General features: G+C 48.5%; 1 protein-coding gene across 3 annotated transcripts; it reads right to left on the bottom strand.

The window, feature by feature from the left end:
* Positions 1-1,088: 1,088 nt before the first annotated feature.
* Positions 1,089-18,020, bottom strand: SEC22C (SEC22 homolog C, vesicle trafficking protein). 3 transcript variants are annotated; one of them, XM_069729273.1, is made up of 10 exons: positions 17,887-18,020; positions 15,900-15,975; positions 15,591-15,709; positions 13,207-13,418; positions 12,105-12,268; positions 11,153-11,308; positions 6,186-6,301; positions 5,952-6,017; positions 3,537-3,703; positions 1,089-1,327 (listed from the first exon to the last, which is right to left on the bottom strand). In XM_069729273.1, the coding sequence occupies exons 4-10, from the start codon at positions 13,380-13,382 to the stop codon at positions 1,225-1,227; spliced, it is 948 nt and encodes a 315-aa protein (XP_069585374.1). In that variant the 5' UTR covers positions 13,383-13,418; positions 15,591-15,709; positions 15,900-15,975; positions 17,887-18,020; the 3' UTR covers positions 1,089-1,224. The 3 variants fall into 3 exon arrangements, with proteins under 3 accessions (XP_069585374.1, XP_069585373.1, XP_069585375.1); XM_069729272.1 differs by having other exon boundaries at positions 15,620-15,709; XM_069729274.1 differs by lacking the exon at positions 1,089-1,327 and having other exon boundaries at positions 3,356-3,703.
* Positions 18,021-19,367: the final 1,347 nt, after the last annotated feature.

The raw sequence follows: 19,367 nt of genomic DNA, 5'->3' as shown, positions 1-19,367 counted from the left end.
GGATGAAGCCAAACTGACCAGGAATGGGGCCCTTATGTTGGAGACTAGAAAGCTGCACCGTCACCACGTTGTAGCTTGCCCTTCATAGTATAAAGCTAAAAGGAACAGTCCATGACAGACTGGCATTAATTAGAAGCTCATTGGCCTTGGGGGTGGAGAATGCTATTGGTTTAACTTTAAGTCCCGCCCCTGAGGATTTAATATAAAGACCTTCCCATGAGGAACTTAGGTGTTTAAGAATTTGGGGTTCGTAAATAAGTAGTTGACTGAGTTTTCACGTGGAAACCATCAATCCTCAGAGGGGATCACTCCGAGTTGGAGAAAGGGGTCCTGAGTTCCCTCATCACGTCAGGGCCCCCTGTTATAATCGTGTCCTGTAAAGTCACGTACGGCGCCACCTGTTGGCAGAGGGTGGCATCATGTCCCCTGTCCCCCTACTTGTTATTTTTAGTCCCCTGTTACAGTGTGAGAAGGTCCCGACCTGATTACTAAGTGTCGCTATGCAGAGATTGGAGCCGCCCCCTCGATAGGACGGCTCCGGACACGTGTTTTTTTTATATGTATTTAGACAATGTAACTATTTTTCTATTTTAACATTGATTATTATTTTACGATACATTTTCACCTACCTTGTGTGCTGTCCAGAAGGCTCGAGGGTTAACTCACAGACTTGTTTTCTCTAAACACGGCTGCGCTTATATTTATGCAACTGCATTGGGTGTCGAGTCGTCCCCCCCCGCCAATCCAATATGGAGACATGAACCGGCCCTTTAATAAATGGGAGGGCCATATGCAAATTAAAGTAGCGGGGGGCCTTAATGTATTCATGATTAGAAAAAAAAGTTACAGAAAGGAAGTAGTGTGAAAGGAAACTATTAAAAGCACATAAAACAGCAAAAAAAGTCATTTATTAAATATATATAATAAAGAGGAGGGGCTGTCAGTAACTGCCAATCAGATTGCACGCGTTCATGTAGTGCTGGACTCTGATTGGCCGGTCACAGCCCCTCCTCTTCCGCCTGGTTTTTGCACTACTGGTGTTTTATACATTTGTTTCTTTTTATATTGCCGCAGACAGGATGGATTATTTTGCCTTTTCTTACATTTTCTGTTCTTTTTTGACAGTCTGATCTGAAAGTAACAGCGTTGCCGGATCAGACCTGAGGACCGGACAGTTGTTTAAGAAATAGCAATAAAAAGTATTCTTTCTGCTAAAATTGGTTTTCAAAAATTTGTAAATTTTTTTTTTTTTTTTCCCCTTTCATAATTTGATGCATTAATAATAAATTGATGTGTAGATGATGTCGACCGTTTCACTGATCCATTGCTGAAAGGCAAAGGTTGAAAGAGTTCGAACAATGTAACTTCTTTAATTAAAAAATGAGAAAATGACACGAAGAATAATGACAAAGCAAGAATTACCGACCTAGTGACTTCATCCATGGAACAATAAAAAAAAAAAAAAAAAATTGTTACGGCCAAAAAGAAAAACAAACTAAGTTTTTTTCCAAGCCACTGAAAAAGTAAAAATAATAATACTGGCCTGTCACTGCCGTAGTTGTGCTGACATGAAGAATTCTATTACCTAGTTATTTTTATTACAAACTTAGTGCTGTAAAACCGAAACCCAAATACGACAAAATTGTTTTAATTCACCTCATTTGTAATTTTTTTTTTTCCAGATTTTGATTTAAGGGGTTATTATGGCTCTAGTACAGCACCCTCTAGTGGCCAGAGCACGCTGGTGGCCGCAGAGCAGCACCCTCTAGTGGCCAGTGAACAGAGCAGCACCCTCTAGTGGCCAGTGAACAGAGCACGCTGGTGGCCGCAGAGCAGCACCCTCTAGTGGCCAGTGAGCAGAGCACGCTGGTGGCCGCAGAGCAGCACCCTCTAGTGGCCAGTGAACAGAGCAGCACCCTCTAGTGGCCAGTGAACAGAGCACGCTGGTGGCCGCAGAGCAGCACCCTCTAGTGGCCAGTGAGCAGAGCACGCTGGTGGCCGCAGAGCAGCACCCTCTAGTGGCCAGTGAGCAGAGCACGCTGGTGGCCACAGAGCAGCACCCTCTAGTGGCCAGTGAGCAGAGCACGCTGGTGGCCGCAGAGCAGCACCCTCTAGTGGCCAGTGAGCAGAGCACGCTGGTGGCCGCAGAGCAGCACCCTCTAGTGGCCAGTGAACAGAGCACGCTGGTGGCCGCAGAGCAGCACCCTCTAGTGGCCAGTGAACAGAGCACGCTGGTGGCCGCAGAGCAGCACCCTCTAGTGGCCAGTGAACAGAGCACGCTGGTGGCCGCAGAGCAGCACCCTCTAGTGGCCAGTGAACAGAGCACGCTGGTGGCCGCAGAGCAGCACCCTCTAGTGGCCAGTGAACAGAGCACGCTGGTGGCCGCAGAGCAGCACCCTCTAGTGGCCAGTGAACAGAGCACGCTGGTGGCCGCAGAGCAGCACCCTCTAGTGGCCAGTGAACAGAGCACGCTGGTGGCCGCAGAGCAGCACCCTCTAGTGGCCAGTGAACAGAGCACGCTTTTGGCCACAGAGCAGCACCCTCTAGTGGCCAGTGAACAGACCACGCTGGTGGCCGCAGAGCAGCACCCTCTAGTGGCCAGTGAACAGAGTGCCCTGGTGGCCACAGAGCAGCACCCTCTAGTGGCCAGTGAACAGAGCACGCTGGTGGCCACAGAGCAGCACCCTCTAGTGGCCAGAGCGCCCTGGTGGTCACAGAGCAGCACCCTCTAGTGGCCAGTGAACAGAGCACGCTGGTGGCCACAGAGCAGCACCCTCTAGTGGCCAGAGCGCCCTGGTGGTCACAGAGCAGCACCCTCTAGTGGCCAGTGAACAGAGCACGCTGGTGGCCACAGAGCAGCACCCTCTAGTGGCCAGAGCGCCCTGGTGGCCACAGAGCAGCGCCCTCTAGTGGCCAGTGAACAGAGCACGCTGGTGGCCGCAGAGCAGCACCCTCTAGTGGCCAGTGAACAGAGCACGCTTTTGGCCACAGAGCAGCACCCTCTAGTGGCCAGTGAACAGAGCGCCCTGGTGGCCACAGAGCAGCACCCTCTAGTGGCCAGTGAGCAGAGCACGCTGGTGGCCGCAGAGCAGCACCCTCTAGTGGCCAGTGAACAGAGCACGCTGGTGGCCGCAGAGCAGCACCCTCTAGTGGCCAGTGAACAGAGCACGCTTTTGGCCACAGAGCAGCACCCTCTAGTGGCCAGTGAACAGAGCGCACTGGTGGCCACAGAGCAGCACCCTCTAGTGGCCAGAGCGCCCTGGTGGTCACAGAGCAGCACCCTCTAGTGGCCAGTGAACAGAGCACGCTGGTGGCCACAGAGCAGCGCCCTCTATTGGCCACTGAACAGAGCCATCTGGTGGTAATAGTGCCACAGAGCAGCGCCCTCTATTGGCCACACGTATAATTGCTGGGTTTAGGAAGAATCCGCTTGAAACTTTTCTTGTAATTTCATTTATAAAAAAAAAAAATGTAAATAAATTGTGATATAAATAAGAGTCAGTCACACCCCACAGCCCGTGTGTCTGTCCACACACCTCCGATTCCCGACCTGCACCGCAGACAGGAACGCCACCAGGACGTGGAAGCCGATCTGCCACAGGTTGCGCAGTCCGTACAGGTAGAGGTTACACAGGCCGATCACCAGGAACGATCCCCAGGACTTCAGGGCGCGGGCCGGAGAGAACACCACGTACAGGTAACACTGGGGGCCGAAGAAACAAAGGTTAGAACCCCGGGACATGCTCAGTGTGCTCTACTGCTCTCTGGTACCAGCCAAGGCAGCTGACTGTAGTGTTGTTTAACCCCTTCCTGACTACAGTTTTAATATTACAGGACATAGAGAAAGCCATGGTCTGTAGCTGCACCTCACAAAAGCACCAAGATGGCGGCGACCACTCATCAGCGTCCGCTGACGGGGTATCAGACAATGACAGCAGCAGTCAAGTGGTTAAACAGCAGCGATCAGAGCTGCTCCGTACACAGACATCGGGAAGGGGTTAATGGGATAAGTGACGGGAAGTGGAAAAAGAAAACATCCAGAATCACAAATTCGACTTCTGCGCCAACTATGGCTCCGGAAACTTCATAGAGAGGATAATTCAGTGTAAGAGATTGTGTCACTGTCATGATCTCGGCTTACTGCCGGGACATGGAAAAGCCTCATCCCCCCCCCGAAAACCTGTAAGAGAGCGAGGGGTTGTTACAATGTATCAGTGCAGATTACATGTATCAGTCTGGGGTCCGGGCTGAGGGGTTGTTACAGTGTATCAGTGCAGGTAACATGTATCAGTCTGGGGTCCGGGCTGGTGGGTTGTTACAATGTATCAATGCAGGTAACATGGATCAGTCTGGGGTCCGGGCTGGTGGGTTGCTACAATGTATCAGTGCAGGTAACATGTATCAGTCTGAGGTCCGAGCTGAGGGGTTGTTACAATGTATCAGTGCAGGTAACATGGATCAGTCTGGGGTCCGGGCTGAGGGGTTGTTACAATGTATCAGTGCAGGTAACATGTATCAGTCTGGGGTCCGGGCTGGTGGGTTGTTACAATGTATCAGTGCAGGTAACATGGATCAGTCTGGGGTCCGGGCTGGTGGGTTGTTACAATGTATCAGTGCAGGTAACATGTATCAGTCTGGGGTCCGAGCTGAGGGGTTGTTACAATGTATCAGTGCAGGTAACATGGATCAGTCTGGGGTCCGGGCTGGTGGGTTGCTACAATGTATCAGTGCAGGTAACATGTATCAGTCTGAGGTCCGAGCTGAGGGGTTGTTACAATGTATCAGTGCAGGTAACATGGATCAGTCTGGGGTCCGGGCTGGTGGGTTGTTACAATGTATCAGTGCAGGTAACATGTATCAGTCTGAGGTCCGAGCTGAGGGGTTGTTACAATGTATCAGTGCAGGTAACATGTATCAGTCTGAGGTCCGAGCTGAGGGGTTGTTACAATGTATCAGTGCAGGTAACATGGATCAGTCTGGCGTCCGGGCTGGTGGGTTGTTACAATGTATCAGTCTGGGGTCCGGGCTGAGGGGTTGTTACAATGTGTCAGTGCAGGTATCATGTATCAGTCTGGGGTCCGGGCTGGTGGGTTGTTACAATGTATCAGTGCAGGTATCATGTATCAGTCTGGGGTCCGGGCTGGTGGGTTGTTACAATGTATCAGTGCAGGTAACATGTATCAGTCTGGGGTCCGGGCTGGTGGGTTGTTACAATGTATCAATGCAGGTAACATGTATCAGTCTGGGGTCCGGGCTGGTGGGTTGTTACAATGTATCAGTGCAGGTAACATGTATCAGTCTGGGGTCCGGGCTGGTGGGTTGTTACAATGTATCAATGCAGGTAACATGTATCAGTCTGGGGTCCGGGCTGGTGGGTTGTTACAATGTATCAGTGCAGGTAACATGTATCAGTCTGGGGTCCCGGCTGGTGGGTTGTTACAATGTATCAGTGCAGGTAACATGTATCAGTCTGGGGTCCGAGCTGGTGGATTGTTACAATGTATCAATGCAGGTAACATGGATCAGTCTGGGGTCCGAGCTGGTGGATTGTTACAATGTATCAATGCAGGTAACATGGATCAGTCTGGGGTCCGAGCTGGTGGATTGTTACAATGTATCAATGCAGGTAACATGGATCAGTCTGGGGTCTGGGCTGGTGGGTTGTTACAATGTATCAGTGCAGGTAACATGTATCAGTCTGGGGTCCCGGCTGGTGGGTTGTTACAATGTATCAGTGCAGGTAACGTATCAGTCTGGGGTCCGGGCTGGTGGATTGTTACAATGTATCAGTGCAGGTAACATGTATCAGTCTGGGGTCCCGGCTGAGGGATTGTTACAATGTATCAGTGCGCACGAAAACTAGGAAACAACTCTCCCCATCGTCCTCTCTGGCTGGACGGTTGTTTTCCACAATCTGAGATTTGAGTAAAATGTTTGTATTTTCTCCTCACCTGTAATAAACTTGCAGAAAAAGCCACGAGGAACGCCAGAACTTTTCCTGCATTTTCATATCCGTCCTGTAAAAAGGAAAACAAGTCTATTCTCATTACATCTATTTATACCAAGGAAAACATCAGACCCGTTAGATGAAGCATATTAGTGACTCTGGTGATACACAGGAGGCAGCGGCAATGTCACTCCTGCTCCTCACTCCCCAGCAAGTTATCACAATGTCCGGCGTGTACCTGGAATGAGTTCTCAGCCAGGTGGACTCCCCGGATGAGGCTCAGCGAGCTGCACATGATGTTCAGAGTCAGCGACAGGATGCCCAGCGCGCTCACCGGGCTCATCCGCTGACTGGCTACGAGGAATAAATAAGATGGAAATCAGGAAAATGCTGCAAATATCAGGAAGGAGAATTACACCACAGGGCACATCTGCTCGCCAACTCTAGACTCTTTTACTAAATTCTGCTGATTTAATTACAAATATACCGTTATAAGGAGGGAAGTTCATTTTTTCTCTGATACAGAGTTTCAAATTCTGAGACACATGATTATATTCTGGTTATCGGCAACAACAACTAGATGTAGCTCATTGTACACAGGTTTATATAGTCACCACTAGAGGGAGCTCACTACATACAGATTTATACAGTCACCACTAGACGGAGCTCACTACATACAGATTTATACAGCCACCACTAGAGGGAGCTCACTACATACAGATTTATACAGTCACCACTAGAGGGAGCTCACTACATACAGATTTATATAGTCACCACTAGAGGGAGCTCACTACATACAGATTATACAGTCACCACTAGAGGGAGCTCACTATATACAGATTTATACAGCCATCACTAGAGGGAGCTCACTACATACAGATTTATACAGTCACCACTAGACGGAGCTCACTACATACAGATTTATACAGCCACCACTAGAGGGAGCTCACTACATACAGATTTATACAGTCACCACTAGAGGGAGCTCACTACATACAGATTTATATAGTCACCACTAGAGGGAGCTCACTACATACAGATTATACAGTCACCACTAGAGGGAGCTCACTATATACAGATTTATACAGCCATCACTAGAGGGAGCTCACTACATACAGATTTATACAGTCACCACTAGACGGAGCTCACTACATACAGATTTATACAGCCACCACTAGTAGGAGCTCACTACATACAGATTTATACAGCCACCACTAGAGGGAGCTCACTACATACAGATTTATACAGCCACCACTAGTAGGAGCTCACTACATACAGATTTATACAGCCACCACTAGGAGGAGCTCACTACATACAGATTTATACAGCCACCACTAGAGGGAGCTCACTACATACAGATTTATACAGTCACCACTAGAGGGAGCTCACTACATACAGATTTATACAGTCACCACTAGGGGGAGCTCACTACATATAGATTTATACAGCCACCACTAGAGGGAGCTCACTACATACAGATTTATACAGCCACCACTAGTAGGAGCTCACTACATACAGATTTATACAGCCACCACTAGGAGGAGCTCACTACATACAGATTTATACAGCCACCACTAGAGGGAGCTCACTACATACAGATTATACAGTCACCACTAGAGGGAGCTCACTACATACAGATTTATACAGTCACCACTAGACGGAGCTCACTACATACAGATTTATACAGTCACCACTAGTAGGAGCTCACTACATACAGATTTATACAGCCACCACTAGAGGGAGCTCACTACATACAGATTTATACAGCCACCACTAGAGGGAGCTCACTACATACAGATTTATACAGTCACCACTAGAGGGAGCTCACTACATACAGATTTATACAGTCACCACTAGTAGGAGCTCACTACATACAGATTTATACAGTCACCACTAGAGGGAGCTCACAACATACAGATTTATACAGCCACCACTAGAGGGAGCTCACTGCATACAGATTTATACAGCCACCACTAGTAGGAGCTCACTACATACAGATTTATACAGTCACCACTAGAGGGAGCTCACTACATACAGATTTATACAGTCACCACTAGAGGGAGCTCACTACATACAGATTTATACAGTCACCACTAGAGGGAGCTCACTACATACAGATTTATACAGTCACCACTAGAGGGAGCTCACTACATACAGATTTATACAGTCACCACTAGTAGGAGCTCACTACATACAGATTTATACAGTCACCACTAGAGGGAGCTCACTACATATAGATTTATACAGCCACCACTAGTAGGAGCTCACTACATACAGATTTATACAGCCACCACTAGGAGGAGCTCACTACATACAGATTTATACAGCCACCACTAGGAGGAGCTCACTACATACAGATTTATACAGCCACCACTAGAGGGAGCTCACTACATACAGATTTATACAGTCACCACTAGAGGGAGCTCACTACATACAGATTTATACAGTCACCACTAGGGGGAGCTCACTACATATAGATTTATACAGCCACCACTAGAGGGAGCTCACTACATACAGATTTATACAGCCACCACTAGTAGGAGCTCACTACATACAGATTTATACAGCCACCACTAGGAGGAGCTCACTACATACAGATTTATACAGCCACCACTAGAGGGAGCTCACTACATACAGATTATACAGTCACCACTAGAGGGAGCTCACTACATACAGATTTATACAGCCACCACTAGAGGGAGCTCACTGCATACAGATTTATACAGCCACCACTAGGGGGAGTTCACTACATACAGATTTATACAGCCACCACTAGAGGGCGCTCACTACATACAGATTATACAGCCACCACTAGAGGGAGCTCACTACATACAGATTTATACAGCCACCACTAGGAGGAGCTCACTACATACAGATTTATACAGCCACCACTAGAGGGAGCTCACTACATACAGATTATACAGTCACCACTAGAGGGAGCTCACTACATACAGATTTATACAGTCACCACTAGACGGAGCTCACTACATACAGATTTATACAGTCACCACTAGAGGGAGCTCACTACATACAGATTTATACAGCCACCACTAGGGGGAGCTCACTACATACAGATTTATACAGTCACCACTAGAGGGAGCTCACTACATACAGATTTATACAGTCACCACTAGAGGGAGCTCACTACATACAGATTTATACAGTCACCACTAGTAGGAGCTCACTACATACAGATTTATACAGCCACCACTAGGAGGAGCTCACTACATACAGATTTATACAGCCACCACTAGGAGGAGCTCACTACATACAGATTTATACAGCCACCACTAGAGGGAGCTCACTACATACAGATTTATACAGTCACCACTAGAGGGAGCTCACTACATACAGATTTATACAGTCACCACTAGGGGGAGCTCACTACATATAGATTTATACAGCCACCACTAGAGGGAGCTCACTACATACAGATTTATACAGCCACCACTAGTAGGAGCTCACTACATACAGATTTATACAGCCACCACTAGGAGGAGCTCACTACATACAGATTTATACAGCCACCACTAGAGGGAGCTCACTACATACAGATTATACAGTCACCACTAGAGGGAGCTCACTACATACAGATTTATACAGTCACCACTAGACGGAGCTCACTACATACAGATTTATACAGTCACCACTAGTAGGAGCTCACTACATACAGATTTATACAGCCACCACTAGAGGGAGCTCACTACATACAGATTTATACAGCCACCACTAGAGGGAGCTCACTACATACAGATTTATACAGTCACCACTAGAGGGAGCTCACTACATACAGATTTATACAGTCACCACTAGTAGGAGCTCACTACATACAGATTTATACAGTCACCACTAGAGGGAGCTCACAACATACAGATTTATACAGCCACCACTAGAGGGAGCTCACTGCATACAGATTTATACAGCCATCACTAGTAGGAGCTCACTACATACAGATTTATACAGTCACCACTAGAGGGAGCTCACTACATACAGATTTATACAGTCACCACTAGAGGGAGCTCACTACATACAGATTTATACAGTCACCACTAGTAGGAGCTCACTACATACAGATTTATACAGTCACCACTAGAGGGAGCTCACTACATACAGATTTATACAGTCACCACCAGAGGGAGCTCACTGCATACAGATTTATACAGCCACCACTAGGGGGAGCTCACTACATACAGATTTATACAGCCACCACTAGAGGGAGCTCACTGCATACAGATTTATACAGCCACCACTAGGGGGAGCTCACTACATACAGATTTATACAGCCACCACTAGAGGGAGCTCACTGCATACAGATTTATACAGCCACCACTAGGGGGAGTTCACTACATACAGATTTATACAGCCACCACTAGAGGGCGCTCACTACATACAGATTATACAGCCACCACTAGAGGGAGCTCACTACATACAGATTTATACAGCCACCACTAGGAGGAGCTCACTACATACAGATTTATACAGTCACTACTAGGGGGAGCTCACTACATACAGATTATACAGTCACCACTAGTAGGAGCTCACTACATACAGATTTATACAGTCACCACTAGAGGGAGCTCACTACATACAGATTTATACAGTCACCACCAGAGGGAGCTCACTGCATACAGATTTATACAGCCACCACTAGGGGGAGCTCACTACATACAGATTTATACAGCCACCACTAGAGGGAGCTCACTGCATACAGATTTATACAGCCACCACTAGGGGGAGCTCACTACATACAGATTTATACAGCCACCACTAGAGGGAGCTCACTGCATACAGATTTATACAGCCACCACTAGGGGGAGTTCACTACATACAGATTTATACAGCCACCACTAGAGGGCGCTCACTACATACAGATTATACAGCCACCACTAGAGGGAGCTCACTACATACAGATTTATACAGCCACCACTAGGAGGAGCTCACTACATACAGATTTATACAGTCACTACTAGGGGGAGCTCACTACATACAGATTATACAGCCACCACTAGGGGGAGCTCACTGCATACAGATTATACAGCCACCACTAGGGGGAGCTCACTGCATAGATTTATACAGCCACCACTAGGGGGACCTCACTACATACAGATTATACAGCCACCACTAGAGGGAGCTCAGTACATACAGATTATACAGCCACCACTAGGAACAATCATTATTTATATGCACTTAACCAACCCTTCCTACCTGGACTCACTTGTGTGCCTATGTGCCCATTAGCAATACCATTCGCTTCCGCTACCTCCTCGAGCCTGACAGACACCGGTGTGGCGCTGGGATCCAGGTGTATGGGCGGGCTGGCACCAGAGTTAAAATTGTGTTTTACACGTTGTATGACGCCATCTGCAATATGGACACAAAAGGAAGAAAATGTCTACAAAGGTCTCTCCTTGTTCCTGCAATCTTCCCAACTTCCAGGTCCCGCTGCAGACAATCTCATCCTGTGTCTGCTGCTGTTCCCAGAAGCGGAAAGGATAACACAGGAGCAACTGCAGAGTCTAGTCTGGAGGACTTTATTTGTGTAAGGGTCCTGGTCTGGGGTAATGATTTTACTTAGAAGGTATGGCTTGGGGAAGGGGATCTGCACTTATTTAGAAGGTCTGGTGGTCTATTGATGGGGTCACGTTTAGGGGCTATATGACTTTAGAGTTTCTGTTCTGGGGCTTGCATTAGTGTACGGGCTTTGGTCTAGGATCTCTATTAGTTTACAGGGTCTGGTCTGGGGGTCTATTATTCTTAAAAGGTTTTAGTATGGCGTCTGTATTTATTCAGTGGGTCTATTATGGATTCTATAAGTTTAGGAGGTCTCGTAGGAGGACTATTACTTTAGGGGTCTGTATTAGTTTAGGGAGCCTGGTATGTGTTTATTCAGGCGGTCTGGGATCTGTGTTTATTTAAGGGGTATGGTCTGGGGTCTATATGGTTTCTGGTCTGCATTTATTTAGGGCGTCTGATGTGGAATCTATATTTTTAGGAGGTTTAGTCTTGGAGGCTACATTACTTCAGGGGTCTGTATTAGTTTTGGGAGCCTGGTCTGGGGTTTGTATTTAGTCAGGGGGGGTATGGTCTGGGGTCTATATTTACTCAGGGGCTATGGGCATCCGTTTTCTGCACGGACAAGCGCTTGATTATAACTCACCGAACTCCAGGAAGGCGTACGGTCTGGATGCTAGGGCTATGGCGGTGCTATTGTACGAAGCGGAGAACTCCCAGATGAGCTCCTCCAGGAAGGAGAACGCGGCTGCGGACTGGAAACTGCTGGTGCAGATGGTCAAAGAGGAAATGTCACCTGAAGAGCAGAAACTGGGGAGACAGAAAAACACATAAGTGGGGAAAAAAACCAACAAAAAACACGGAGTCATATACACACCTTCGAAGCCGTGGCCGCTATTATCTGTGGCATTTAAGGGGTTAAGAAGACTAGAAACCTATTTCATGGCCCCTTATGAGTGTCTTGATGCCAATTTCTTAAACGGTTAAGATTCTGCTTGCTGTGAGTGAATGGAAACCTTCATGCCCGCAGTCTGTGTCTCTGTGGCACAAAGGATCTCATCTGTACAGGATTCAGCAAGGAATCTTTTCACTGACAGCTGGCAGAGATCTTACACACATAGAAAGTCGCAGAAATGTTCATTTTTTTAGGGGAGGAACCTGGGTATTACAGGACCCGAGCCGCGGGGAGGAACCCGGGTAACACAGGACCCGAGCCGCAGGGAGGAACCCGGGTATTACAGGACCCGAGCCACAGAGAGGAACCTGGGTATTACAGGACCCGAGCCGCGGGGAGGAACCCGGGTATTACAGGACCCGAGCCGCAGAGAGGAACCCGGGTATTACAGGACCCGAGCCGCGGGGAGGAACCCGGGTATTACAGGACCCGAGCCGAGGGGAGGAACCCGGGTATTACAGGACCCGAGCCGCGGGGAGGAACCCGGGTACCACAGGACCCGAACCGGAGAGGAACCCGGGTATTACAGAACTCGAATTCTCCATCCCCTCAATCATAACAATCGATAGAAATTGTGTCACTTTCATATTTTTTTGTATAATGAACAATTCAAGAACTTTCATGTAAAGTTTGGGTTTTAATTTCTCAGCTTAATTATGCCTATATGCAAAGGCTGAACACAGACAGAGAGACACCACTTATCACAGCTGGGCGCTTGTTACAATGTATTCAGTCTGAAAAATTAGAAATAATAATCCCCCCATTACAGATGTTCTGTGGGCGCGGGACTCACTGTATGCGGAGGTCGCACACCCTGGTGCTGCCCCTGGCCGGCCGCTGGGACAGGTCCACACACAACCTCCGCAAACATTTCTTGCACTCCAACACTTGCTTGTTCGGGTGGAAATCTGTGGAAGCCGAGAGCGGGAGACCGTCCTGTAGCCTCACGATGCAGGCGTAGAGGATCATGGGCAGAGGCTGCCGTACGACTCATGAAGTCACCACCTGCATCAGAGGAAAGAAAATCACTATTGTAATCATTGTACGGATCATACAGAGAAAACAGCAGAATCACCAAGTGCTGCTCCGGAGTCACATCCGGTACTATACCCCAGAGCTGCACTCACTATTCTGCTGGTGCAGTCACTGTGTACATACATTACATTACTGATCCTGAGTCACATCCTATATTATACTCCAGAGCTGCACTCACTATTCTGCTGGTGCAGTCACTGTGTATATACATTACATTACTGATCCTGAGTTACATCCTGTATTATACCCCAGAGCTGCACTCACTATTCTGCTGGTGCAGTCACTGTGTACATACATTACATTACTGATCCTGAGTCACATCCTATATTATACTCCAGAGCTGCACTCACTATTCTGCTGGTGCAGTCACTGTGTATATACATTACTGATCCTGAGTTACATCCTGTATTATACCCCAGAGCTGCACTCACTATTCTGCTGGTGCAGTCACTGTGTACATACATTACATTACTGATCCTGAGTTACATCCTGTATTATACTCCAGAGCTGCGCTCACTATTCTGCTGGTGCAGTCACTGTGTACATACATTACATTACTGATCCTGAGTTACATCCTGTATTATACCCCAGAGCTGCACTCACTATTCTGCTCGGGCAGTCACTGTGTACATACATTACTGATCATGAGTTACATCCTATATTATACTCCAGAGCTGCACTCACTATTCTGCTGGTGCAGTCACTGTGTACATACATTACATTACTGATCCTGAGTCACATCCTGTATTATACCCCAGAGCTGCACTCACTATTCTGCTGGTGCAGTCACTGTGTACATACATTACATTACTGATCCTGAGTCACATCCTGTATTATACCCCAGAGCTGCACTCACTATTCTGCTGGTGCAGTCACTGTGTACATACATTACTGATCCTGAGTTACATCCTGTATTATACCCCAGAGCTGCACTCACTATTCTGCTGGTGCAGTCACTGTGTACATACATTACTGATCCTGAGTTACATCCTGTATTATACCCCAGAGCTGCACTCACTATTCTGCTCGGGCAGTCACTGTGTACATACATTACATTACTGATCCTGAGTAACATCCTGTATTATACCCCAGAGCTGCACTCACTATTCTGCTGGTGCAGTCACTGTGTACATACATTACATTACTGATCCTGAGTTACATCCTGTATTATACTCCAGAGCTGCACTCACTATTCTGCTGGTGCAGTCACTGTGTACATACATTACATTACTGATCCTGAGTTACATCCTGTATTATACCCCAGAGCTGCACTCACTATTCTGCTCGGGCAGTCACTGTGTACATACATTACTGATCCCGAGTTACATCCTGTATTATACCCCAGAGCTGCACTCACTATTCTGCTGGTGCAGTCACTGTGTACATACATTACATTACTGATTCTGAGTTACATCCTGTATTATACTCCAGAGCTGCACTCACTATTCTGCTGGTGCAGTCACTGTGTACATACATTACATTACTGATCCTGAATTACATCCTGTATTATACTCCAGAGCTGCACTCACTATTCTGCTGGTGCAGTCACTATGTACATACATTACTGATCCTGAATTACATCCTGTATTATACCCCAGAGCTGCACTCACTATTCTGCTGGTGCAGTCACTATGTACATACATTACATTACTGATCCTGAGTTATATCCTGTATGATACTCCAGAGCTGCACTCACTATTCTGCTGGTGCAGTCACTGTGCACATACATTACTGATCCTGAGTTACAGCCTGTATTATACTCCAGAGCTGCACTCACTATTCTGCTGGTGCAGTCACTGTGTACATACATTACATTACTGATCCTGAGTTACATCCTGTATTATACTCCAGAGCTGCACTCACTATTCTGCTGGTGCAGTCACTATGTACATACATTACATTACTGATCCTGAGTTATATCCTGTATGATACTCCAGAGCTGCACTCACTATTCTGCTTCCTGACACTTGATTTTAACTGCAGTGCCCCCGAGGCAGGGACACTAATCTAGAGTTGGGGTCTTCCAGAGGGTAAAATCCAGACATCTACAGCTGGACCCCAGAGCAGATATAGGAGCTCTATCTCCTGTGTATGAATCTAGGAATTATTGATACTTTGTGGTACAAATGTTTAGAGGATTACTTGCAGCTGGGGATTTGTTCCATCCTTACAATTTAACTCTTAAATTAGGCGGCGCAGTCACATGAGCAGCAGTTTGACCACCAGTCCGGCACTCGCTCATCAGTCCATAGGTCGGTGATCTACAGAGAGAATGACATCAGCTGTTACATCCCTCCTGGCAGCGCTCGGACTTGTCCTGTCCCCCCAGCTCCACCCGCCATGTTCCTCCCATGCAGCTGAAGAAATCATTTCTGCCTTATAGAAGAGCAGCGACATTAAGTGACTCCATCTAAAGAAGATCTGCAGCTACAAAACTCCCTCGTCTCTTACCTGCGAGTGCAGAGTCTACAGCGAAGCCTGTGAGATGGTGCAGTAAAGAGAGCTCCCTGCCTCCTGCTTGTAAGAGCTGACAGGAAACAAAGCTTATGTCAAGCAGAAGGCAGGAAAACTTTGTTCTATATACACACACACACACATCACATCCAATATATACAAACAGCGCAGATATATATATATATATACACACACACGGCACAGATATACATACACCCCCGTATACACACACACGGCACAGACATACATACACCCCCCGTATACACACACGGCACAGACATACATGCAGACATACACCCCCCGTATACACACACGGCACAGACATACATGCAGACATACACCCCCCGTATACACACACGGCACAGACATACATACACCCCCAGTATACACACACACGGCACAGATATACATACACCCCCCGTATACACACACGGCACAGATATACATACACCCCCCGTATACACACACGGCACAGATATACATACACCCCCCGTATACACACACACGGCACAGATATACATACACCCCCCGTATACACACACGGCACAGATATACATACACCCCCCGTATACACACACGGCACAGACATACATACACCCCCAGTATACACACATACACCCCCCGTATACACACACATGGCACAGATATACATACACCCCCAGTATACACACATACACCCCCCGTATACACACACACGGCACAGATATACATACACCCCCCGTATACACACACACGGCACAGACATACATACACCCCCCGTATACACACACACGGCACAGACATACATACACCCCCCGTATACACACACACACACGGCACAGACATACATACATACACCCCCCGTATACACACACGGCACAGACATACATACACCCCCCGTATACACACACACGGCACAGATATACATACACCCCCCGTATACACATACGGCACAGACATACATACATACACCCCCCGTATACACACACGGCACAGATATACATACACCCCCCGTATACACACACACGGCACAGATATACATACACCCCCAGTATACACACATACACCCCCCGTATACACACACATGGCACAGATATACATACACCCCCAGTATACACACATACACCCCCCGTATACACACACACGGCACAGATATACATACACCCCCCGTATACACACACACGGCACAGACATACATACACCCCCCGTATACACACGGCACAGACATACATACACCCCCCGTATACACACGGCACAGATATACATACACCCCCCGTATATACACGGCACAGATATACATACACCCCCCGTATATACACGGCACAGATATACATACACCCCCCGTATATACACGGCACAGATATACATACACCCCCCGTATACACACGGCACAGATATACATACACCCCCCGTATATACACGGCACAGATATACATACACCCCCCGTATATACACAGCACAGATATACATACACCCCCCGTATATACACGGCACAGATATACATACACCCCCCGTATATACACGGCACAGATATACATACACCCCCCGTATATACACAGCACAGATATACATACACCCCCCCGTATATACACAGCACAGATATACATACACCCCCCGTATACACACGGCACAGATATACATACACCCCCCGTATATACACGGCACAGATATACATACACCCCCCGTATACACACGGCACAGATATACATACACCCCCCGTATATACACAGCACAGATATACATACACCCCCCCGTATATACACAGCACAGATATACATACACCCCCCGTATACACACGGCACAGATATACATACACCCCCCGTATATACACGGCACAGATATACATACACCCCCCGTATACACACGGCACAGATATACATACACCCCCCGTATATACACGGCACAGATATACATACACCCCCCGTATACACACGGCACAGATATACATACACCCCCCGTATACCCACAGGGTACAGACGTGTGACGTCACTAGAGCTCCCCCTACCTGTCAGTGCGGGGGTTACAGGACGCACCAGGTGTGAAGCCGAATCTCCAGTCTGAGTCCCCGCGGACAGGCCAGAGCCGCTCACTGAGCATGCGCGCACAGCGGGGTCTTCTCTTAAAGCAGCACCAGTCTGCTGATGTTCTTAAAAGGGCGAGCACAAGGCTGAAGCTGCGGATAGCGCCTCCTGTCAGAGCCCAGGACGAGACACAAAGCTGTAATGTGCAAATGTCTGCAGCCCCTCATAATGGGGAAACCAGACTGCATTCATCCTGTTCTACAGTCGGCTTTGTACACAGCAGCGTATGACTGATAACAGAGAGCAACAGCTTGTTATTACAGTTGTCAGCCTCTTTCCAGTCTGAAGGGGTTGATAACAGACAGCAGTAGATTACAGTCATGAGGAAAAGTATAGGAAGAAATATTACCCTGGGAAGCAGATACAGGGGGGTCCGCGAGCCTCCAGACTGGAGCATAACCCCCAGCAGACGCAGCGGTATGTCGGCGGCTTCTCAGGGCGCAGACTGAGGTCCTAGAGAACAGCCGGCACAATACACCCCCTTATCAGCAGGGAGTAACGTGCAGGGTCCTGATCTAATATGGGGGACGTCAGGCCGGTCACGTGCCACGAATCATGGAGGAGACCCTACACAGGGGTCCGGGGGTACACAGGAAACATGGCGACCACCCCCCGAGGGGGCACACAGGAAACATGGCGACCACCCCCCGAGGGGGCACACAGGAAACATGGCGACCACCCCCCGAGGGGGCACACAGGAAACATGGCGACCACCCCCGAAGGAGCACACAGGAAACATGGCGACCACCCCCCGAGGGGGCACACAGGAAACATGGCGACCACCCCCGAAGGAGCACACAGGAAACATGGCGACCACCCCCGAAGGAGCACACAGGAAACATGGCGACCACCCCCCGAGGGGGCACACAGGAAACATGGCGACCACCCCCCGAGGGGGCACACAGGAAACATGGCGACCACCCCCCGAGGGGGCACACAGGAAACATGGCGACCACCCCCGAAGGAGCACACAGGAAACATGGCGACCACCCCCCGAGGGGGCACACAGGAAACATGGCGACCACCCCCGAGGGGGCACACAGGAAACATGGCGACCACCCCCGAGGGGGCACACAGGAAACATGGCGACCACCCCCCGAGGGGGCACACAGGAAACATGGCGACCACCCCCCGAGGGGGCACACAGGAAACATGGCGACCACCCCCGAAGGAGCACACAGGAAACATGGCGACCACCCCCGAGGGGGCACACAGGAAACATGGCGACCACCCCCGAAGGAGCACACAGGAAACATGGCGACCACCCCCGAAGGAGCACACAGGAAACATGGCGACCACCCCCCGAGGGGGCACACAGGAAACATGGCGACCACCCCCCGAGGGGGCACACAGGAAACATGGCGACCACCCCCCGAGGGGGTACACAGGAAACATGGCGACCACC

This window comes from Ranitomeya imitator, chromosome 6 (assembly GCF_032444005.1).
Source record: "Ranitomeya imitator isolate aRanImi1 chromosome 6, aRanImi1.pri, whole genome shotgun sequence".
In the NCBI taxonomy this organism is placed as follows: Eukaryota; Metazoa; Chordata; class Amphibia; order Anura; family Dendrobatidae; genus Ranitomeya; species Ranitomeya imitator.
Note: the sequence above shows the minus strand (reverse complement) of the source record. Positions and strands in the feature narration are given on the sequence as shown.

Coding starts and splice junctions, on each gene's coding strand:
- SEC22C (XM_069729273.1), bottom strand. CDS start 13,382: ATGATCCTCTACGCCTGCATCGTGAGGCTACAGGACGGTCTCCCGCTC. Junction 12,269..13,206: donor GTGTGCGACCTCCGCATACA/GTGAGTCCCGCG, acceptor CTGTCTCCCCAG/TTTCTGCTCTTCAGGTGACA. Junction 3,704..5,951: donor TTTCTGCAAGTTTATTACAG/GTGAGGAGAAAA, acceptor TTCGGCCCCCAG/TGTTACCTGTACGTGGTGTT.